Source organism: Cydia pomonella, chromosome 18 (genome assembly GCF_033807575.1).
Source record: "Cydia pomonella isolate Wapato2018A chromosome 18, ilCydPomo1, whole genome shotgun sequence".
NCBI lineage: Eukaryota > Metazoa > Arthropoda > Insecta > Lepidoptera > Tortricidae > Cydia > Cydia pomonella.
In genome coordinates this window covers 5,215,631-5,240,765 of record NC_084720.1, presented here as the reverse complement: position 1 = coordinate 5,240,765, position 25,135 = coordinate 5,215,631, and the positions used below count along the sequence as shown (strand labels likewise).

General features: G+C 36.7%; 1 protein-coding gene across 2 annotated transcripts in view; it reads right to left on the bottom strand.

Moving 5' to 3' along the window:
- Positions 1–25,135, bottom strand: part of LOC133527836 (transient receptor potential cation channel trpm) — a 399,070-nt gene that overhangs the window by 72,678 nt on the left and 301,257 nt on the right. For both annotated transcript variants that reach the window (XM_061865024.1, XM_061865026.1), the window contains one exon: positions 5,820–6,009. In XM_061865024.1, coding sequence (XP_061721008.1) covers positions 5,820–6,009 — 190 coding nt within the window. The remainder of the gene's footprint in view (positions 1–5,819; positions 6,010–25,135) is intronic.

The following is a 25,135-nucleotide window of genomic DNA, read 5'->3' as shown; positions in this document are numbered from 1 at the left end:
AAAGCATCAAATATCATTTGGTAAAAGAGAAAAATATGAAATATCCAGAATACACTTAGTTTATTCAACTTGACTAAATAAGAATACATAGAATGCATTCATTTATGAATGTAAACGTGCATTTCTTTTTCACTTACTCATATTTGCTTTCAACTTTTCATCAATTTTGTTATGAAATAGTACCAATACCTACATGTCTTTGTCTTGTCTGTGTCTTCTGTGAACATTGACTTATCGATCGTGTCATTCACGAAGACGCGTGACTTGACTCGTAATTTCATGTGATTAAAGGTTAGATTTGATAAATCTGCGCGTTGTCGTAGATGACACGAACTATATACCACTTTAATCTTATGAGTAAATTGCTGGCGTCTTCATTACGATTATTAGAAACATCAAAGCTGTTTGTCTATGATATTATTAGTAACATATTAGTAGCCAATAAGCCGCTTTCGTGTGCTTAGAGTGTTTAGTTGTACCGGGCGTGTATATATTAACAAACCGATGGTTGTTAAACAAAACTTTTAGGAATATTATTTCTCTTACTTACCTACAAGTATTAAAAAAAAAACACTCGTCACTATGCCCGTCACTTTCGCGCTTACATACTTGTTAGAACGTGACAGCCATGGTGATAAATGATAAAGAGCCGACCATCTTAGCCCTACTGTATTGTTTAGTCTGTCTCTCCGCTTATCACAGCAGATTGCAGTGCCTTTGGCATCGATTAGATCTATGTGGCTACCACCGTACCACCTGTTCGGCATTGACATAAACGCTATAGAGAACGTAGCTAACTTACTATGCATCTTTATACGCATATGAGTGCGAGCGAGATGAATAGAAAGTAAATTACGTTCTCGATAGCGTTTATGTCAGTTTTGACACTGTCAGTGATTCATGGTACGAGTACTCACGCGTGTCTTTACAAAAAAATACTAAAAATTACTATTAATTGTTACGAAAAAAATTGGTAAAGGTAAGATTACCTTAATCCATCCCCACTTGATGTAACCGTGGAACAAAATACCAAATTATAGCGTTCACTATCTTGATGTGTTATTAGAAAATGGAAAAACGACTGTAATAAATTATATACCACTTTCAAAAGATGTTATATACTCAAGAAAACCCAACCAAGAAGGTGTTGGTCCATAGAGGTACAATAATATACAGGTAAAATGGGGGAGAGGCCAGATGACCGAACGAGATGCACTTATGGAACTATCAGTAGGAGTAGCAGAGACAGCGCTATTATTTTTTGTCCTTGTCACAGTCTCATATTCCTTTTATTCCCCACCGTAAATTTAGTATAGTATATGGTAGGTGACAAATAACCCGACCAAATTACATACGTAGGTTGTTTTTAGTATGTTATTAGGTATGTTAAAACATGTGTTTAATTTTGTCGCATTGCGTATGTTCTGTCCCTCACGGGCGCACGCGGTATGGCACATCTATACGATCCTACCATCTATGCCTCGGGCAGTTATTATTTCACAAATGACATCTATCTATTCCTGTTCACACTAGCATAAAAAAGGACCCTTCTCACCAGCGCTGGATTTCACGGCTTTTCTATACAGAAAAATACAGACAAAGTACTCAAGTTTATTCATCTTCAAGCTCTGCGAAGAGCATAAACCCTAAAGATGTTATTTTACGGCGGAACTCTGAAAGCAAAGTTCGCAGCTGGCGACAAGGGCGAACAACCGGAGTTCATGTGACACTCTCAACCGTGAACGTCGTGTGAGCAACCCGTGTTCGAGGATGTAAAAATTTGATGTTTTAGGCAGGTATTCCAGAAATTAGACAATTGAAAAACAGTACAATTTTGCTTGTAGTTCTGTAAAGTTTAAATAAATAGTGTCATAAGTGAATATGACACAAATATGCCCTCTTTACAGCACGATCTTCACCCATTCTTTCGAGGTGGCTCAGCCAACGGAGACGATGGGCTTTTTATGTGTCCGGATAAAATGGCATGCTCTTGTGTTGGAGGCCAAGACTCATTTTAGGTTATTGCGGAACTCAGACGATATCACTTTTTTTTAATACTACGTCGGTGGCAAACAAGCATACGGCCCGCCTGATGGTAAGCAGTCTCCGTAGCCTATGTACGCCTGCAACTACAGAGGAGTTACATGCGCGTTGCTGACCCTAACCCCCCCCTCGTTGAGCTCTGGGAACCTTACTCACCGGCAGGTACACAACACTATGAGTAGCAAAATCACGGGCAAAAGTTAGTGTTACAGTACATAGATTTGCAAACCTGCTGGCATCTACGAATCGTAGTCGAACTGATACCCTGCTACATTAATATGGTATATATAATCATCGACATTTATCTAAGGACGGGCCTTACGGGCACTAAGAATGATGCTAGTTCAGTGGTGTCATTCACGAATTCGAGCTAATCGTGCAGATTAACGCAACTAGTTGCGACCAATCGCGCGCGTGATGCAAACTCATCATCATCAACCAATCGCGTTGTGGTGTTAGACTGCACGATTGGCTCGAATTCGTGTGCGTGACACCGCTGTACTGGCCCCGTTCTTATTGCCCGTGAGGCCCGTCCTTAGATATATTCCAATGGGAATAATACATGACAATACGTCAACGCGGGTCGGGCATAACCGTAAAGCTGTCGTCACATGCCGTCTATTTGCCGAAACGGTATCTTGTTTGTTTTCACACTACACAGACACGATACGGCAAGAAGCGTTAAACAGGTGAATTAGATCGTGCATTTGATATCACCGGTATTGGAATCATATCAGATAGCTGTCATTCGCTCGTTCATTTCGCTCCGACTTGTCCGAAGATGTATTAGACATTAGTGCGTGCGAGACGACCGCGCGAATGACAGCCAACTGATATGATTCTAATATCATTCTAATATCGGGAATGAACTGACGTACTGATACGATTCAAATTTTAGTGCCCAGTTGGTTTTGTAGCTCATAACATAAGCTACATTTTTAATGAACTTTCAATATACCTACTTAATCGAATCTTTCGATTCCGTGCTGGTGTTTATTAAATTCAATTTTGAAACTTATACACCGTGTTTTTATTGAATTCCGTTAACCGGGTAAGTACGTTTAAGGAAACTAAATGACATTATTAATTAAGAAAAAAATATATACTTAATTTTTGTTTTATTTTTATTTTTATAAAAAGTAATTAAATGTTGCATACATTTAATTCAACCAAACCATTGAAAATTATGACATATCAATGTCATTTCAAACATCAATCGTCCGAAATCGTATTTACGTTTAGTAGCAAATGTATACACTCGTACTAAATACTACTCAATATGTAAACAGGCCCTAAGGCAAGTGTATACGCTCGTGAGGGCCTTGTAAGATAAAAATGAATTATTGATTATCTCCGAAATGGAGTTAATTAGAATACCGGTGTCTTTGAGAATGTTACTTAATTTATGCTCAAGAATGCACCCTTGAAATTAACGGAAATAAAAAAATCGGGTTGCACTCCGGGAGTGCCGGCAGACGTGAAAACTTGAATATTAACGTTGTGCGTTTTTGATATTTTGGAGAAATTGAGTAGCAGTTTTATAAAAAGAGATAATTCTCTATTATAGCTACGTAAATAAATTTGAGTGTGGAAGATATTTAGAAATACGAATATTAGTGTTAATATATACCTAACATATACAGAGTAATTCATGAGACGTGAGCAGGACTACAGCCTACACAATCAGTAAATGTCAATGATTTCTTTCACCATCATATTAAGTAAAATAATTACGCTTCTTTTCTGTTACTTAACTTTTTGGTAAGGAAAAATTTGAGTATCTACAATCATGGACACCCAACAACACAAAGATACAATACAACACAATTAATAAAGATTAAACCTCTTTAACCGTTATGACAGCACTTTGATTATGAAGAAAATAAAATTTCACACTTGAATGCGATACGATTTTTCAAAAGCAACCAGGCTTCGATGACATTCAATTTGCACGTCACCATAATTTCACGTGTCCGTCTTACGAATTTTCAATCTGACGGTCACGTGATCCTGACGCGAGTTTAACATTTTTTCCCCATCACAAAAAGTGCACAGCGCCGTTAAAGAAGTTTTCACTTCAAACATACACGGTGTATAAAAGTATCGATTATGTCCCTAATTGAAATTCAAAACCTCATTTCACCTGCCCTTACTATGTGCTGGCAAATATGTTTGTTTGTTTGTTCAAAAGCCCCGGCGCCTCCACTGTTTGCTTCACGGTTATTCCAATTAAGTGTCCATTCCCTGGCGTCGGATAAATTTTCATTAGCCAGAGAAATTTTAGGACACATTGTGGTGGAATAATTTACAAGCCATAGTCCAGTTCGTTACAGGTCTCAATTCAAAGGTGAATGGACTGAAAGTGAATTAATGAATGACATTACACAATACACACCTCAGGGCCTGTGCCCAGTAGTGGGACGTATAATAGGCTGAATCATTATTATTTTATTATTACTACACACACAAAGAGCTGGAATAGAAGAATGAAGATATTTCCTAATCTAAAATGGAACACTTTTTTTGTCAGTTAGTTCACATTTTCACCGTGAGTTGTTTTTGATAGTATTTTCTCCGCCGAATACAAAAAAAAACTTGTACAGTTATTCCGATTTAGCGTACATTCCCTGAGGTTGGATAATTTTTTATTAACCAGAGCAATTTATGTAGGTCCAGAGAAACACAACTCAAAATTCTGCTATGCTTATAAAAAAAAAGATTTATACTAAAAGATATTTTCACGTCATAATTTGCTGATTTTTCAACCTGATTAATATAGAATATATTTTAGTAGAAACTTATTTGAAACCACTAACATTTATTGAACTATATCTAATGTTTACCATGATTAATTAAAGTTGGTAAAATATTTACCATAATTATGAATAAGGAGTGAAAATTCGCGATAAAAAAGCTTGCTGCCCCCAAAAAGACCTCCGCCTACACACTAGTGCCCCTAGCGGCGAAATTAAACATGGTCACCCTTATTGTATGAAGAATGAGAAGAGTTAGCAATTTTTAGACACTTTTTGATGAAATAATTTACAAGCAACGGTCTAGGTCGTTGCAGACCACAATTCAAAGGTAAAGAGAATGAATAAATGAAATTACACACCAAGACATAAAAATAATGTGAAGACGGTCTACCGATCCGTCAATTTATTCAAATTGAAAATGGCGTAACCTATAAAGTTTCTTTTTTTTTCTAAGTCTCTCTTATTTATCATTAGCTACACAAATGTCTTCCTACATAGCGTATGTCCTTTTTTACAATTAAAAGGATAATTAAAAGTTATGAAATCTTACCTGGAAGTCATTTCTTTCGCTCCACGTCCCGCCCTCGGTTCCTAGGTAATGAACACTGTCAACCTAGCTAATATTTTTACCTGGTGGCCATTCCTGTCCGTATATGAAGATATCGGACCGCGCGATGTTCAACCTCTTCCATGTCAGAGCACGAGACAACTGCTCGCTTTGAGATAGATGCTATGCCCATTACAGTGTTGTTAAGATCATTTTGATCCATCTCTATTTCACCACCATCGGTTCCTAAATCATGATCATTGTTATCCTCGTAGAAATCCTTTACCTGGTGGCTATTCCTGCCTATACACGAAGATCTCGGATCGCGCGATGTCCATCCTGTTTTATATCAGAGCCAGCTTGGAGATATATGCTGTACCCGGAACAATGCCGCAAGGATGACCTGATCCAGCCTCATCTCCACAGCTTCTGTTATAGATCATGAAGACTGTGATATTAACTGATGTTCTTACCTGGGGGCCATTCTTGTCCGTATACAAAGATCTCGGACCGCGCGATGTCCACCCTGTTCCACGTCAGGGCCAGAGACAGCTGCTCGCTGGGTGACAAGTGCTGTGCCCGGAACAGCGCTGTTAGGATGACCTGGTCCAGCTCCTGTACTTCCCCGCCTTCTGCTCGTTCTTGGATCCTGAACACCGTGATCTGCGGAGAGAGAAAGAATATGTTAGTTTTCATTCCTAAAATGATATTACAGGAAGCACGGGGTAGAGGAAGACCAAAACGGTGATGGTGGGACGAATAAATGATTATGATTATGAACTTATACATTCATAAAGGGTTTTTTTTTTTAAATAAATCTGTCCATCTGTTACCTAATTAAAATGATAACTGACATGTAATCTGCCGTTTTGGCCTATTTGCTGAATAAATGTTTGAGATTGAATATGAAACACGGTTAACAGACTGATCATTTCACGCAGCAGACATTTAATGAAACTTCCTATATAATAAAATTTAGCGAACTCTTTAAGAAGGAAAAGAGCTTTGCGATCCTAGCAAAATAACGGTATGAGATCTTTGTGATTCCATTTCGGGAGAAATCGTTTTCTACTAACTAAATCTCAACAAATCACTTCGATTTTGATGTCGATCGTTTCAGCATAATATATTCTAGGCTCGTAGGTTTCGCTTTGAAAAAAAAATTGCAAATTTTGAAAAAAAAAGGGAAGCTTATAGACCTAGCTTTTCATTGTGTCAATAACATACTAAAAATTCATGGAGAATGGAAAACATTTAGAACCGTTTTCTCTTTTTGTATAGACAATCACGTGATATCTTCCCTCTTAACGGTGACATACGGTTTGGTGCAACCGACCCAAAACGGAGCCTTTTAGAGTTAACGTCGTGGTCATGTCAGTTTCAATATTGTGTACGTTTGCGTTTGGAATATAATATAATACGGTAACTTTATACATTAGCGTTTGCGTCAATGCGACATTATGAACAAGTCTGCAAAAAATCAAAACTACCGGATTTCCGTAAACGAACCCCAACAAAATAAATAAATAAATATTATAGGACATTATTACACAAATTGACTAAGTCCCACAAAAAAAGCTCAATAAGGCTTGTGTTTTGCTCAGCTAAGGTAAAGAGTCTGCTCTTGCAAATTAAGTACCTTATAACAAGCTGATAAGGTCCACTTTTAGTTATCTTCATTTATACCCAATCAAAAGCCCTATTCAGACTTAACGTGTTACGGATTTGACTTTATTTCGATACGACCTCGAAGATTAAAAAATACACAAATGGATACACAAAAAAGTCATTTATTTACAAATAAACTTAAGTCCGTTCTATTAATAAATCATACTATACCATCGAATAATTTATGCAGGATGATTTTTATGATTGTAAACAAAGTTCCTATACTTAGAAAGTAATAAATAGTACCTAATAAAATAACGTTAAGTTAAAGTCTTATTATCTTAAATAAATATTATATTTGGTTAATGTAGTTTAACCCTACCAGGGTACCATGTGATATTTTTCCAATGTAACATCTATCCTATTGTTCCAAGGTTTGCAATAAACAATATTAGCAGGGGGGCGAAACTGATCCTTTCGGGCATTATCGGCTCAGAATAGCTCCTAGCAATTATTAGGATTGGCACAACTTGACGTCCATTTGCATGCACAACCACAGATAAGGTAATGACTTGAATTTGGACAACCCTAAATAGCCGAAAAGGTTAGTGCCATACATTAAAAAGGGACAACACGACACGTCCCTGAATCGCTGTCAAACTTCGGTTTTGTAGGATGTTTCTTTTCTGTACGGTAGTAAGTACTATTACTTATTCTGTGATATTAGTTCTGTGGATCCTAGGATATTACTATAGATCCCGCTCACTGATTGGTGCACGCGAAAAGTGAAAGTCGAGCGTGAGATGCGCGTCAATCAACAAGACGATCGTCAATGTCGTATCAAAACCATAACTTACAACTAAATTAGAATCGACCCCCAGCGCCGGTTGGAATTTAGTTTTCCTTCGTAGCAGTTCTGTAACTGCGGTTTATTATGCTGCAAATTAAATTAACTTTTGCCTGTTTGTGTTGGAAACAAATGAAACTAGTTATTTGTGCAACAACAGAGCAAGTTGGGTTTTGTTGCAAGTGCTTGTTTTGAGTATTGGGCCAGCGAATGTTTTTAACATAGAATCTTAAGCGCATTAAGTTATTCAAAGCTAAGGTCTCGTGTGGTATACACAACTTTTTTTTCAGCTGCGGAAATACAAAAAAAAATTAAATGTAAATTATCTTTTCAGTACATATGGCGTTAGTTTACCGCCCTAGTGCAGTACTAGCACTGTAAAACGTTGTACAATACCCTTGCGAAAAGGTAGTTTGTAATTTCCTACTTTTCGCACTTGTATCGTAATGTGCTATTTCAGTCTCTAAGTCGTGATTCTATAAAAAATTTCCCTTGCTCAGTACACACAATTAGGACTGTTTTCTTAATTCACAAATAACTATCTTAGTTATACCGAAAACTAAGATAAAATCCGATATAATCTACTAGAATTCCACGTAAACCTTCTAATTGGAAACGTGATTTCAAAGACAGGCCGCTTACCGTTAAGCCAAAGGTATCAAACCTTTATTATGCTTCCACGCGCAACAAGAGCGAGGCGATATGTTTGAAGAACCAATGTAAGGTGCATTGGGGTAACTTCAGAAGCGCGATAATTGTGAACATAGGTAATATCTATAAAACTAGAAGCACTTTCTGTTGTACGTAAGAAGTAGGAATAAAGTGCTTTTTTTTTTTCAAAAAGTATTGTACATTTTAAACCTATATTAAGTTCGCCAAACTTACGTTTAACGGTAAAATAAGGCACTCATTTTCAACGTTAGTATCATAATCTAAATTATATTACTTCCTGGTTTGGTAGATATAGTAGAACAGCGATAGAACGAATTTCAAATGAAATGCCTAACAGTGGTCTTTATAGATCGTCTTAAAGAAGTTTCGAATTAAAAAACTAAAACAAATGATAACGTCGTATAACTTTTTTTGTCATAAATCTCATTTTCCATGGCGGGATTCTACTTGAGACGGTCATTAGGCGTAAACAATACAAGTAGTGACAACAAAAGATACCCGATAAACTTTTTTTGCGGCGTCGTAATGCGTCGCATGTAACTGTCCAGTCTTGATCATTTTGTGTTATTATTTGCCCCTGGCTTTGAAGAGCAGAGCTCATATAGAAATTGTTAAACAATAGAACAACATTATGGTTCTCTTTGTGCAGTTTTAAATGGAATCCCGCCATGCTAAATGAAATGAAACTATGATTGAATGGCGGTGGCTGCGTTCGTGTGACCATTAAACATTCTAAATCGAAAATTCAAAGAATGTCTATTTCCATTTCTTTCGCTTTTGCATTGTGTGAGAGATGGCGACGGGGATTTTAATGCTAACGGTAGCCTTCTGCACTGTTTTGCCCGAACTAACTAAACGATTGGAATTGCATCTCTCAATCAGTTTAATTTAAAGCTGTTCAATTAATTTTGTATCCAATCTCAAAAGAGTAAGATAGGTTTTCTAATAGAATTATAAGTAGATAGGGAAAGCTCGTCGTTTTCTTCGAAATGAGCTGATTGAAAAAAACAGGGACTTTAGTTTTGAATTAAAATTAACATGGTATCTTTAAGTACCCGTACTATCGTTGATATTTGAGCTAGAATAAAAGATCGTTAAGAGGGAAGAATAGTATATCAAATCTAACGAAATAACGGTAATTTTTCTATGAAATTCCACTGGAGAAAACGTTTTCCACTAACTAAATCTTAACAAATCACTTTGATTTTGTTGTCGATCGCTTCAGCATAATATATTCCAGGTTTATAGGTCTCGCTTAAAAAAAAACTTTTTTGTTTTGTTTTGCAAACCTAAAAAAAGGATTTCCTATAAACCTAGTTTTCCATTGGATCAATAACATACTAAAAATCATGGAGAATAGAAAATATTTAGAAGTCGAAAAACGTTTTCTCATTTTGTATGGATCAAGTGGTATACTTATATGTACTTCCCTCTTAATTTCGATTTTAATAGTATACACGTCTTATAATATAACACTAAAAACATTTATTATTATACCCAACATTTTTTCATTGGCGTTTTTATTTGACGATTAATTATTAAATTAAGGGGCCGTAAGGAAACTCTAATAATTAACTAACTAACTATCGTGGCGCAGTGATCCAAAGAGGGTCTTGGCCTCCAAAACGAGAGAATGCCACCTGTCCCGATCCTGTGCCACTTCCTGCCAGTTGTCGGCTTTGAGTTGGCACAGATCCGCCTGTACACTGTCGCTCCAGCGGTATCTGGGCCGACCCACTGGACGGCGACCAGTCGGTTGTCCCAAATAAGCTCTCTTAACACCTCGATCCTCACCCATCCTCAGTAAATGGCCGAACCAGCGAAGTCTGTGGCATTTCGTTTCGCCGATGATATTGGGTTCGGCCACTAACTCCTCGATTTCGGCATTCTTACGGATCCTCCAGATGCCGTCATCTCTTTTGATAGGTCCCAGGATCTTCCGTAACACCTTTCTTTCCGCTACCAGGAGCTGACTCTCTTCTTTCAGTGTTAGTGTCCAAGCTTCGCAGCCATACATAAGGATTGGTCTTATTATAGTTTTATATACCCGTAACTTAGTATTTCTGGTGAGAAGCTTGGACGCCAACACCTTATGGAGGGCTGCGCTGCATCGCAGGGCGTTTTGGATGCGTATATTGATCTCCTCCTCTCTGGTGTTTGTGTCGGTAATCGTGCATCCGAGGTACCGAAATTTGTCAACTCCACGATAAACGGTGCCTCCAACATGAAGACTGTCACGCTTGACGCGTGTGTTTTTGTACCGTTTCATGTGGAGGTATTCGGTTTTCGACTGGTTGATCCTGAGACCTATCATAGAAGCCTCTCGTTCCAGGACACTAGCTGCTTCCGCCACTTGTTCACGGCTTTCCCCTAATAAAGCTAGGTCGTCGGCGTACCCTACCACCTTGTGCTTGCCGTTCAACTCAACTCCTATGTCCAATTCTAGTACTTTTCGGACAACATGTTCAAGAGCTAGGTTGAAGAGCACAGGTGATAGAGCATCCCCTTGCTTTAGACCGGTAGTCACCGTGAATTCCTCTGACAGCTCGCCGCCAACTTTAACTCGCATCCTGCTTTCCCTCGTTGCTGTGGTGATTATGGCTACTAGTTTTTTGGGGATGTTGAAATTTGCAAGAATGGAGTACAAGGTGCCCCTGTCTATACTGTCATAGGCCTTTGTGAAGTCCAGAAACAGCGAATGGATGCTTTGTGCGTACTCCCACTTCTTCTGCATTAGCTGTTTGAGCAAGAAAATCTGGTCCATCGTGCTGCGATTTCTCCGGAAGCCACATTGGTAGTCTTCGAGGATTTTTTCAGCATATGGCTCTATCCTCTTTAGCAAAACTCTAATAATTAATATTTTAATTTTATTTTATGTAATTTAGTTGGAAATATTTTGATTGTTTCTTGTTTTGTGTTTTTGTATAGGTATATGGATCTTGACCGAAATAAATGCTTTTTATTTATTTATTTAAAGTCTCAAAAATAGCATATATTTTTATAAATATTTTCATAGATATTATTTCAAAATAAAACTTTTTACAAAATCATATATTAACATATTAGTTTCTCAGAATTTAATGATTTATATTTTTAATAGTAAAATTGTCAGCCCAGTGACGTGGATTAAATCTTTTAAGACTTATACCTACTTCATTTTCGAGCATTAGAAAAAAAGTAAACAATCTTAACGTGTATTTTTATTAAAAAACATTTTTGAAATATAAGTCACAGCAAATTTGTAACCAATATACAGCATGATCATTTAAGTACAATATTTTGGTTTCATAAGTAAGCTACTATTTTTTTTAAACGTTTCTCATTAAAAAATACACGTCAAGATTGTTTACCCTTTTTCTAAAACAACGAAGCATAGTAAGTGCTTTGAAAACAAAACCATGTTTTTTACTGCTACATGAAATGTCAATTAATATTTACCTATTTTATCGAGTAAGCCAGAGACAATGACCATAAAGGTTGACTCACGCTACACAGGGGCAGGGCCGGGCCGGAGCTTCCGGCGCTTCGTTTTCTATGGAAAGCATTACGTCATCACCGGAGCTCTGTAGTGGCCCGGTGCGGGCTCGGACCGGAGACTAGCCGGTCATGCTATGAGCAAAAATCGGACTTCCCGGAGCCTCCGGGCCACCCGGCCACTCAATTCTTCCTTTCGGGTGATATTCCACTAGTCTAAGATCTTTGTCCAATGTGCATTGCGTCTCACTCTCTCATTAAGCAAAATGTCAGACGCAAATACACATTGGACCAAGATATTGGAAAGATGAAAAACCAGAATACCACCCTTCGCAATGTGCATGCTCGGATGTGTCGGTATATATTTGCCAAAATAAGAAGCTTACAAAACGTCATAAATTTGTTTGTTAAATATGGATAGTATAGCCAATACATTACTTGGTCGGGTTATATTTTACTCGGCGCAGAGAGAAGTTAATTAACAATGACTGCCAATCTCTATATGAAACCAAATTTCTGTAAATAAAGCTACACAATTCTACATATTGCCGGTTTTGTGGAAAGCAATAAAAAATAGTACTTATATTTATTTTAGTCACGCTGGCTCCACATTTTACTTGAGATAGCTGATAGCGCCAGACAAGTTGCCTAAGAATTTGTTACCAATTTTAATAGTAAATGAAGTGGAATAAAAAAATGTTCAGAAGAAGCAGAGCTTTAAGAACTAAATACTGCCGTTTCGTACATATTGTCGGATTATCATATTATTGACAATGAAATAAATTATATAACAAAAGAATAACGTACTATAAGTATATATAAGTCGTTACGTAGCCGCCTGTTGTCTGCCTCTACATTTAATCAATTGTTTGTTTTTTATTTTCTTTTGTATTTTTTTACTGAGGTGTTCCAATAAAGAGAATTCTATTTATACATCTATCTATCTATCTATCTACGCAAGGTTTATTACAAGCGACTTAGTTAAGTATTTATTTGACCTATATATATATTTCCCGAACAACGCGGTATCCGTGAAGATTCAGTCTTTATTATTTACTTTTCCATGTTAGGTGTTACTAAATGAAAGTCGCAACGGTCGCAACACGGGCGACTCGGATATATACGTCAAAATTATATAAGTTGCATAATGTCTTGATTTATTTTGTGAAATACGGAGGTGTTGCGGAAATGTAATTTAGTCGGATTATATTAAATGAGATATCTAGTAATGTTACTGCTTGTAAAAATTATTCATTAATGAGCATGTAGGTTATAAATTAATATAAATATACTAATTTTTTCTCATATTCCCACGTATTACTTTTCATTTCGTACGAAGTTATATATAATAAAATATCTCGTTAATAAATTTGTAGATTACGGGAAACTATTTCTTTTACTTAATTTAGAGTCCAACTGATCTTCTGTAAATCTGCCTGCAGAGAGTACGAACATCATATTTCAGTGCAGTTATTGAATTACTCATAAAGGTGCCTATATTTCATTTGCAATCTGTCGTTGGCGATATTATTGCTAACTGCTCGCGTACGATGCATTCTCCTGAAATAGATAGGCCATACATTTTTTCAGGCTGTAGAGAGCAGCACTAGCATGTATTATAAACCTGAGAGTAACTTATGCATACTATGCCTTAAACAGTTTTTTGACAAGTTTTCACTATGGCATTGATGCATCAAGGCGTTTTGGTTACAGATGGTCTAACGCGAAACGAAATTTCGTTACCTATCTGCCTCTCTGTCTATCAAATATGCAAGAGTGATGGAGGCAGAAACCACAATTTAGATTTTCCATTTCGCGGTAGGCCCCGTGTGCGTTAGTAACGCCCTCTACGCAGAGTTTTGCGTAGAGGGCGTTACTAACGCACATTTTATGCCTATTATTACTGTAACTACTAAAATAATACAATAATACTCTTCGGATGTTTTATTGTTCTTAAATTAATGATTAAGACGTGGAACGCATAATTTCGTCAGGGGGAAGGGGAAGCCTATGTGCCTCTCTTTCGCACAAAGAAAGATCGCGCAGTGATAGAGAGGCGAATAGATGAACTAATGAAGTGGTTCGCGGTTATAGCCCTTACTGTATTGTAGTATCGTAAGTGTCAGGATGTCAGGACCATAATAGCTATTTTTAACGATATAAATAGCTATCATGGTCCTGAGATCCTGACGCTTACTCCCAGTTTTAGTACCTTTTTTGTATTATTTGGTACATGACATCAAACAAAAAATTACCTCGCTAAAAATCGAGAAATATTGAAAATAATGTGGTCAAAACAGTTACAGTTAGAATAAACTTTGTATGTGCACAGTGGTGCAGCCACTCAATGTGAACCGGGCCTTCAATATAGTTCAACAGTTAATATTGTTGGCTAAAACAGTTATGTATTTTAGAGAAGTGGAAATCTTGAGCGTTTCGGGGGTTTGAAGACACGAGGGTTAAACAATTCTTTCTAACGACTGAAACACAACATTTTTTATAGTACATATGGTACTTTACCGCACTAGGGCGTTAATTAGCACTTTACGCGCCTATGTCGAAAATTTAAAGTGCCATATGTACTTTAAAACGTTGTATATGTGCGAATAGATAATTGGCAACTCGTTTCGATTTAAAACACTCCTTTCGATCGTGTTTTAATTTACTGCCACTGGTTGTGAATAATTGAACTCGTTATGAATTAATTTAATGTATAATTACCACACCAACGCCAAAAAATATTTAAACTTCAAAATCATCACAAGTCGTCGTCGTCGTTAATTTTACATTCCTAGGTGATATTTCAAAATTTGAATGATTAAATTACTTTGCATTTCTTGTGAATAAAATGTAAGTAACTTTCCCATCCGTTTTTAAAGAATAACGGCAATACATGCGAAAGACCGACTATGACTGTTAACCACCGAATCCCAGCGCTCAAAATGTATTCCACTGATGTCATGCTTAAAACAATCCAACATTTTGAGAATAATATGGTTAGTTATAATTTTTTACCCCTCTCATTTCTTGAAAATATAAGTAATTATGTTGAAACTCAGTAAGAGTTGCTGGAGAGATGCGATCTAGCAACCCTTACTGGACTTGTACTCCCTAACTATAGAGCTATTTTTTAATAAGTAAAAAGAAATGCAAAAAAGCAGTTACTTCTTTTACAGTCAAATATCCATTAACTTTATAACTTTTTAATATTTTGTGTTCTACGTTGTATCGATATATGTGTACCCGAAGTCGATAAATGAGAAATCTCTATGACAGTTCAAGAATGCCACAATAATTCCGGTCTCTGTTAATAACAGTTTGCCACCTTATTGACGTGCATTTTTACATATCAAACAAAAAATAAATAAAAAATATTGAATGTGGATACATTCATCCTTTTTAGACGTGGCTGCTACAGTCTTCACGATTTTATTTGCCGTGTGATCATCGCTTTCCAGTTGCAGCTTGGTGCCATCGAGGAATGTCCATAGTATATGAAAAAAGAAAAATGTTTATAATACCATTCATTGTATCACAATATCGACTAAGTACTACTAGAGGGCACCTTTAACCTTATTTTGGCAATGTTAAATATCCTTACAATTGTCTATTAATGATAGTTTTCAGTAAGTAGGTAGCTCATAATTGGGTAGTTTCTCCACTTGTATCCCCCTGCAAAGAAACTTGTTTGCAGGCCCGCCTGGTCAGTTATCTGTGTAGCTTACTGTTAGGGTATATACCTATAGCTTGAACCTTTAAAAAAATTAAAACATTTTTTTTTTTTTTTTTTTTTAATTTATTGAATAAACAAACAATTTACAGTCTATAATTTAATACAAGACCCATCGTAGGCAAAACCTTGAGGAGGTTTGTGTGCCGATGGGGAGTTCAGAGAACAATACATATATTAATGTCTTATGTCTAAATTTAAAAAAAAGAAAACATTTTATAAATAACGTTATAACAGGAGATACGATAAATACACCAATTATTTTACACTATTGAAAACTGCAACTAATTCGTTCAATACGTTTTGGAGATATTTGGGTACATTCATTGGTAAGTTCAAACATGCCTCCCATTATACCCTACACCCTAAATTCATCCAACGAAATAAAATGTTCCGTAGGGTATACATGGTGGCCTATTTAGATCGTTCAGTATGGGAAAGATTGAAACTATAACACATACGAAGATCTGTTCCTAGGAATCATGCCATCGATTTTCTATATATAAAGACGGGCCAATAACACCTGCTTTGTATCTACTGTTTTATTTTTGAAGATTCTATACCTATGTTATAATTATCACCTACTAAGTTTTTGAAATTAACAAAACTAAAGCTATTTTAGTCTAACATGCATATTGTTATACTTTCTCTTTCACATATGTAAACTATTGAATGAAAAACAATAGCCCATAGGTAAGCCCATATAATATACCTAAGCCCTAACTCGTAAAATACTTGTCAAGGAGAAGTTATATTCTAATCTTCATGAACACGTTTCACCAAATAGCACTGTTTAAATGCAAATATAAAAAGATACTATATGTAAAATATTTGAAGAGTTTCATCCATTATTCCTGGGATCCATTATCAGAAATAGATCTTGACTAAAATGAAGCTTAAAAAATAACTTGCAGAACAATCGTAACGAAGACGATATCGCCAAACGTGAAATACGCGTAGTTGAGGTGTTCCGTCTGGTCTTCATCAGCAGTTCCACTTAATTAAATGTCACTCACTTTTTTAATGTAAATGCTTGATTTGTTGATACAACAACAAATATATACAGGGTGTTTATTTAGTCACCTGCAAATAATTTACGAGGTGAATAATAGGTCATACATTCCTTTGTACATCTCTACAAATCTTATGATATGAGCTCTGTTCATGGGTTCTGCTCGTTTGCCTCCTATATTTAAAAAAATACTTCTACTTAACATAACGCCATTCCTTTGTACATCTCTATAAATCTTCTGATACGAGCTCTGTTCATGGGCTCTGATCTTATGCCTCCTATATTTTAAAAAATACTTCTACTTAACATAGCGCCATTTCTATGTACATATCTACAAATCTTAAGATACGACCTCTGTTCATGGGCTCTGCTCGTTTGCCTCCTGTATTTAAAAAAATACTTCTACTTAACATAACGCCATTCCTTTGTACATCTCTACAAATCTTATGATATGAGCTCTGTTCATGGGTTCTGCTCGTTTGCCTCCTATATTAAAAAAATACTTCTACTTAACATAACGCCATTCCTTTGTACATCTCTATAAATCTTCTGATACGAGCTCTGTTCGTGGGCTCTGCTCGTTTGCCTCCTATATTAAAAAAAAAAAAAATCTACTTAACATAGTGCCATTTCTTTGTACATATCTACTTATCCTATGATACAACCTCTGTTCATGGGCTCTGCTCATTTGCCTCCTATATTTTAAAAAATACTTCTACTTAACATAGCGCCATTTCTATGTACATATCTACAAATCTTATGATACGACCTCTGTTCATGGGCTCTGCTCGTTTGCCTCCTGTATTAAAAAAAATACTTCTACTTAACATAACGCCATTCCTTTGTACATCTCTACAAATCTTATGATATAAGCTCTGTTCATGGGTTCTGCTCGTTTGCCTCCTATATTAAAAAAAATACTTCTACTTAACATAACGCCATTCCTTTGTACATCTCTATAAATCTTCTGATACGAGCTCTGTTCGTGGGCTCTGCTCGTTTGCCTCCTATATTAAAAAAAAAATCTACTTAACATAGTGCCATTTCTTTGTACATATCTACTTATCCTATGATACAACCTCTGTTCATGGGCTCTGCTCATTTGCCTTCTATATTTTAAAAAATACTTCTACTTAACATAGCGCCATTTCTATGTACATATCTACAAATCTTATGATACGACCTCGGTTCATGGGCTCTGCTCGTTTGCCTCCTGTATTAAAAAAAAATACTTCTACTTAACATAACGCCATTCCTTTGTACATCTCTATAATTCTTCTGATACGAGCTCTGTTCGTGGGCTCTGCTCGTTTGCCTCCTATATTAAAAAAAAAATCTACTTAACATAGTGCCATTTCTTTGTACATATCTACTTATCCTATGATACAACCTCTGTTCATGGGCTCTGCTCATTTGCCTCCTATATTTTAAAAATACTTCTACTTAACATAGCGCCATTTCTATGTACATATCTACAAATCGTATGATACGACCTCTGTTCATGGGCTCTGCTCGTTTGCCTCCTGTATTTAAAAAAAATACTTCTACTTAACATAACGCCATTCCTTTGTACATCTCTATAAATCTTCTGATACGAGCTCTGTTCGTGGGCTCTGCTCGTTTGCCTCCTATATTAAAAAAAAAATTCTACTTAACATAGCGCCATTTCTTTGTACATATCTACTTATCCTATGATACAACCTCTGTTCATGGGCTCTGCTCATTTGCCTCCTATATTTAAAAAAATACTTCTACTTAACATAGCGCCATTTCTATGTACATCTCTACAAATCTTATGATACGAACTCTGTTCATGAGTTCTGCTCGTTTAGCTCCTACTTAAAAAAATCGATTCTACTTAACATAGCGCTGTTTCTTTGTACATATCTACCAATTCTATGATAAGAGTATGACCTCTGTTCATGGGCTCTGCTCGTTTGCCTACTATAAAAAAATCTACTTAACATACCGCTGTTTCTTTGTACATATATATCTACTTATCCTATGATAGGTACGACCTCTGTTCATGGGCTTTCCTCATTTGCCTCCTATATTTAAATAATACCGGACAAAATGCGAGCCGGACTCGCCCATCTAGGGTACCGTAGTTTTTAGTATTTGTTGTTATTGCGGCAACAGTAATACATCATCTGTGAAAATATCAACTAACTATCACGGTTTACGAGATACAGCCTGGTGACAGACAGATAGACGTACTGACAGCGGAGTCTTAGTAATAGGCTCCCGTTTTACCCTTTGGGTACTGAACCCTAAAAAGGAACTTTTACTTATCATAGCGCTCTTTTTGGATATACTGTATAGTAATATTGAATTTACTGCTCTTCTGACCTATTTCGGTACCTTTTATGTACTTAGTACTTACCTACATACATATTAAGTTTATACAACTATTATTTCTAGAATCAAAAAATCAATACAAACAAACCTACGTAATATACACGTATTTTAAAAACATAATCCTCGAAACTCGAAAGCTCCTCTTTTTGTAAATGCAATGCAAACAAAACGCATTAAACTTAATCATGACGTCACGATCAAGTATCATTTAATAAGGGGCGTTTCGTGCGTAGATAACGATTGTCAGATTTGACTCTCATTTCTAACTTTTGTATTGCTTCAATGTTATGGGTCCTATAAAGACATGTTTCTTTTATAAAAACTTATTATCTAGCCTAGCCTTTTGGCAGTATTTTCTCGAGCTTTACGCAGTTGATTGAGGAAGCTGCCATACAAGACAAGAGCATTTTCAAAGCGACTTTCTCTTAGAACACCCCATCTATCCGTCTATCTATCATAATTTATTTCAGGCAACTAGCGGCCCATAGATAAATACCTTAAGATTAGCATACACTTTATAAAAATGTATTTTAAAACTAAATACTACAAATCACATTATTTTACTGCGGCATGAAACTATTTATCATAAGACATACCCTTTGAGACTGTCTACCCATTGTTTTTGTATATGACAGCTACACATCCTTTCAGCAATGGCTTTTAAGAACTGCAAACTAATAATCTATGGCCCGCTGATTTTACCAGTGCAATCAGTCAACTTCGGGCAGCTTGTGGCATGCAGTTGGGGAGTAACGATCTCACGTACCCGAGTGTTCCTAGGGAGTTCTGTCATTCGAAGGAGGGTGGGTGGGACAGGATTATCTGCTTCTGGGTTGCCTTGGCCGGCCGGCCAGAGTGGAGTCCTTAGAGCTATAAGTTCCAAGGGTGGAAGTGCAAGACGCGAGTTGGCACAGTGGCCGTTACAGCCACTGGGTTGAAAGCGGTGCACGCCTCTCGATACCCCTGAGCCGCTCACACCAGTGTTACTCTTGAGCCATCCCAGATGTCGCTTTTTGTGTCGTCTGCCGGAAATAAAATTGTATACCGTTTTATTAGGCAGGCGTCTGGTTTTTTATCCCATAGCTCAGTATTTAGCCCATCGCTTTCACACAATAACCTAGTTTATTTTAGATTCCAACAACTCTCAATAGTCCTTACACCCTGTCTGGACCCACCCTGCCTCTGCGTGCGTCCTATGACATGGGCAAGGGCAGCATCAGCTCGGTGTACATCTTACATTTCATGAACGTGTCAAAAGGGCCTCTACGTTAGGTTAGGGCTCGGCGCACGCTTCTCAAAGGTCCGGAATACCATTGTTCCGTGATGGGAAAGACATACAAATTAAAATAATAATAATCGTTAATGCAATGCAGTGCTCTATTTGTCAAAGAAAATAAAATTGTTCCACACTCACAAAACATTCATTCTTATTTTTGCTTATTTTTTCATACAATTAAGTATATTTCTGTAAATAAGATCACTATTTTCTCTCTTGTCAGATTTATTTTACTATTTGAATAACATGACAGCGTCAAATGTCGTAAAAAGTATACAAGTAAAAAGGTTTAAGAAAAGAGTCCGCAACATATTATTTATTAGACCTATTAGCAAAGAATATCCTATTAGTACGGTTTTACGGTACGGTTAATTGATTCTTTAGCAACTTGCGGTTCAAGTAAATTTGGCTGTACATACTTATGGTAAGAGATGTCCATTGTAACGTGACACGTTAACTGCTAAAGAATCAATTTCCTCGACTGTACTTACAAGCTAAGCCTAAAGTGCCATGGCAATTAATGCAAGCTTACGAATAAATACAAAAACCGGACAAGGGCGAGTCGGACTCGCCCAACGTGATTCCGTACTTTTTAGTATTTGTTTTTTTATATACTACGTTGGTGGCAAACAAGCATACGGCCCACCTGATGGTAAGCAGTCTCCATAGCCTATGTACGCCTGCAACTCCAGAGGAATTATATGCGCGTTGCCGAGCCTAACAACCCTCCTTCCCCTCGTTGAGCTCTGGCAACCTTACTCACCGGCAGGAACACAATACTATGTTGTTACAGTGGCAACAGAAATACGTCATCTTTGAAAATTTCAACTGTCTATCACGGTTCATGAGATACAGCCTGGTGACAGACGGACGGACGGACGGACGGACAGACAGCGGAGTCTTAGTAATAGTGTCCCGTTTGGGTACGGAACCCTAAAGATGAAAACTGCTGCCATGTTACTATATATTTAAGAAACACAGGAAATCTGGAATTGACATATTGAAAAAATTATATTGTTATCTTCTTCTGCACGACTTTTTAGTATGAGGAAGCTACTTAGGTACGTAAGGCTACCCCCGATTCATTTGTTATGAGGACGCATAGCACAAGGGCTACGCCCGACTTTCTCAATATGAGGCCGCCGCTGTAGCCCGACGTCAGAGCGTTCATATCATTTCGGGCTAGCATGACGGGCTACGCAAGACTCCTTTGCCATCTCACTTACTTAAAAAAAAATCTTAAATTTAATACTCTTTTACTTGAATAACCTTTTCACTTTTAGTTACATGTATGGCGTGCCTAAAAATTATATTTTTATACATTTGAACTTCTAAACTAAGTAGTAGCTTACCATCAGGCGGGCCACCAACGTACCTAGTATAAAAAAAATACCTAATTTCCACTTTTCTCTTTTGGTTATCTTATAGTTTTTGAGTAAAATAGCTGTGACATACGGGCAGACAGATAGACAGACAGATGGACATGACGAAACCGTAAGGGTTTTTGCCATTTTGGCTACGGAACCATAAAGTGCACACTGTAAATTTCAACTACCTAACCCACTCGTATTATAGATCAAAAATTCCTTTTTCGCAAGAAGTAAGTAAGACAGTAAGTAGTTTATTTTTTGTACTTGTTAGACAATTCTATCTTAGTGTACCGAACTTAACAGTTATTTTTTTTACTTTGAGAGCGCACCACCGACATTCTTAGTGGTGTACGCGTATTTCTCTGTAGCTGAATGTTTGTAGATGATTATCTTATATCGATACTTTAAAATGTTGTGGTATTCCTACAGCCATTTTAAATATCTTCTCTTTTAAACTTAAGTTTTTCATGCATTCCTGAAACGGAACAAGTCTATGATAGGATTGATGGGAGAAAATAATGCAAAAACGCGGCATTAAGCAAAATGATCATTTATGATTCAGGGTTAATATCTATCGGGTATCACTGAACTCCAACGGATATATTTTTGCAATACAACACAAATGCACACCTCAATAGAAGAAAATAATACTGAAAAACAATAGGCCTGTCTACTCGCTAAGAAGCACTTAGGGCTTGTGATGAGTCAATCTCTAAGTAATCTGCCTAGTTACCTACCTCAAAACGAGACCGCTTTTCCATACAAACGTAGTCCCCATTACGGATAATATTTTTACAGTACATATGTTGCTACTTTACCGCACTAGTGCGAAAATTAGCATATTACGTTACTGTGTCGAACATTTAAAGAGCCATGTACTGTAAAACGTTGTACGATACATGTGCGAATAAGTAATTCGCAACTCGTGTCGATTAAAAACACTCCCTTCGGTCGTGTTTTAATTTATCGCCACTTGTTTCGAATTTCCTATTTTTCGCACTTGTATCGTAATGTACTATTACAAAATTGGATGTAGAACGAAGGGAATATCAACATCCAGAGAGGAAAATGGGGACTATGTTTGTATGGAGAACCGGTCATCCCTTTTCCTTTTAATAGTTTAATATGCTTCGGCACATGATTATTTGAGACAACATAATACACGCATTGTATTTCCATTACCTTAAGCAGAGAACACGGTGGCTTCGAAAGAGTCTCGGGTCATGTGGAAATAAAGCTCTTCACATAATGTTGTGTAATTCTCCTTTTTCCGAAAGTGTCCGCGAAATGTCCAAATGCACAATTGCCCAGAGTATGCAGTATTCTCTTCATCAGCTATTATGGCAGCCAGGGCCAATATTTTGATTTTATTATTTATTTCTATATCGACTTGCTTCCCATCGAACCATTTTTTTCAATATGATTGACATTTGTGACATATGTCATGAACAGTCCGTTGCTTGGACGGCTCGGTGAGCTCGGACAGCCCGGCCCGGCCTGTCTCGCGCTCGGAGACTCAACGATAGTGTCAACGCATAGAGATACTATAATATAGAGATGATGGCCCGGTCGCCCCGGCCCCGGAACGGTCCGGCGACGGTGGCGCTCCTGAAAGTCCGTGTGACGGCTCGCTCCGGTCCGCCCCGGCCCGGCCCTGGCACTGTGTAGCGTGAGTCATCCTTAAAGCAAAAGCCGAAGCCGATGATGATTTGTCACGCGTGGAAATTTTGATTGATGGTGACAGGTTTATTGAGCCTTTGTCTTCCTAATGAAAGTAATGAAATTGGGTTTATGGTATTTGAGACATTATAAAAAAAAAAAAACATTTATATCAGACTATACACAACAAACAAACATTAGAATCTTATTAGTGTTAGTACAAAATAAAAAAACCGGGCAAGTGCGAGTTGGACTCGCGCACGAAGGGTTCCGTACCATTATTTATAAAAACGGCAAAAAATATGTTTGTTGTATGGGAGCCCCCCTAAATATTTATTTTATTCTGTTTTTAGTATTTGTTATTATAGCGGCAACAGAAATACATCATCTGTGAAAATTTCAACTGTCTAGCTATCACGGTTCATGAGATACAGCCTGGTGACAGACGGACGGACAGCGAAGTCTCACTAATAGAATCCCGTTTGACCCTTTGGGTACAGAACCCTAAAAAGAGACATAATTAAAATTAAAAACCAGTGACTGCACGCAATTTCTGCCAACCGTTGAATGAATGAAAGAATGAATGAAATCGTTTATTCACAATAAAGATCTTAAATTACAAGTATTGTGTCTCATGATATATTCAGTCTAGGTAGACGTGTGAAAACAGCTGTCAGTGTCTAGATCACTCAGTCATTTAAAATGAATTAGATTTATAAGATTAAGATATAATTTAACATCAACTGACTGACTTTGACGACCTGTCTGGCCTAGTGAATAGTGAACCTGTCGATGAAGCCTAGTCTTTGACAAATCTACGCGTGATCGTGGATGACATGAACTATATCAGGTAAACGTTTCTTATACAAAATGTCTTCCTTTTGATTGCAGCACGTATCAACTCGACAGACAGAGCTAAACGGAGACTATAATTAAATTAAACAACCCTTTATGTTTATAATAAGATTTTGAAGAAGAAGAGCTGATACTCTTTAAACTGCTTAAAAATAATTTCTCGCTTTAAAAAAAACGCATCGAAATGTATAACAACCCTTTTTTAAACACAGAATTAAACCAATTACTTAAGTACTTTACAAAAACTTGACACTAGACTACTTACGTTACCGTATAATTAAATACATTTTAGTAAATAATACTAAACATATCTCTACCTAGTACCTACCTATTTAAATTTCATTATTCAACCCCGCTCTCTTTTATGAGCATTTCTATAGATACTGATGTGAATGAAAAGCGTATTCGATAACAACTGACTTTATTTTCTCTACCCTCTAATACATATCTTTATGATTACCCACACAACATCTTTCCCGTTACGAAAATAAGTACATAAGTAGCATAAGCTTAAGCTACATTATTATAATTGCAATGGGTATAGAAGCTAACTTTACATAAGTATAAAGTTGAAGTACTATTATATTGGTATATAAAAGATATAATTATTGGAGTAATAATTGTATATATTAATGACGTAACAGTCTAATCGTTACGAATAAATACATTAGTGCTACTGCAAGTATATATCAGTTATTACTATATATCTTAACAAAGTAATAAACAAGATGCTTCGCGTATTATTGATCATATTGTAACTGTGCCAGTTGACACAGTGACAATGCGATAGTTATTATTACTATTTTAGATAAACATGCACGTAATCTAATCTATCAACAGAAGCACACGCATACGAGTACTACAAATAAGTAAATAACCATTCTTAACTCAGTAAAATACACATTTGCATGCATGTAAACGTAGCTTA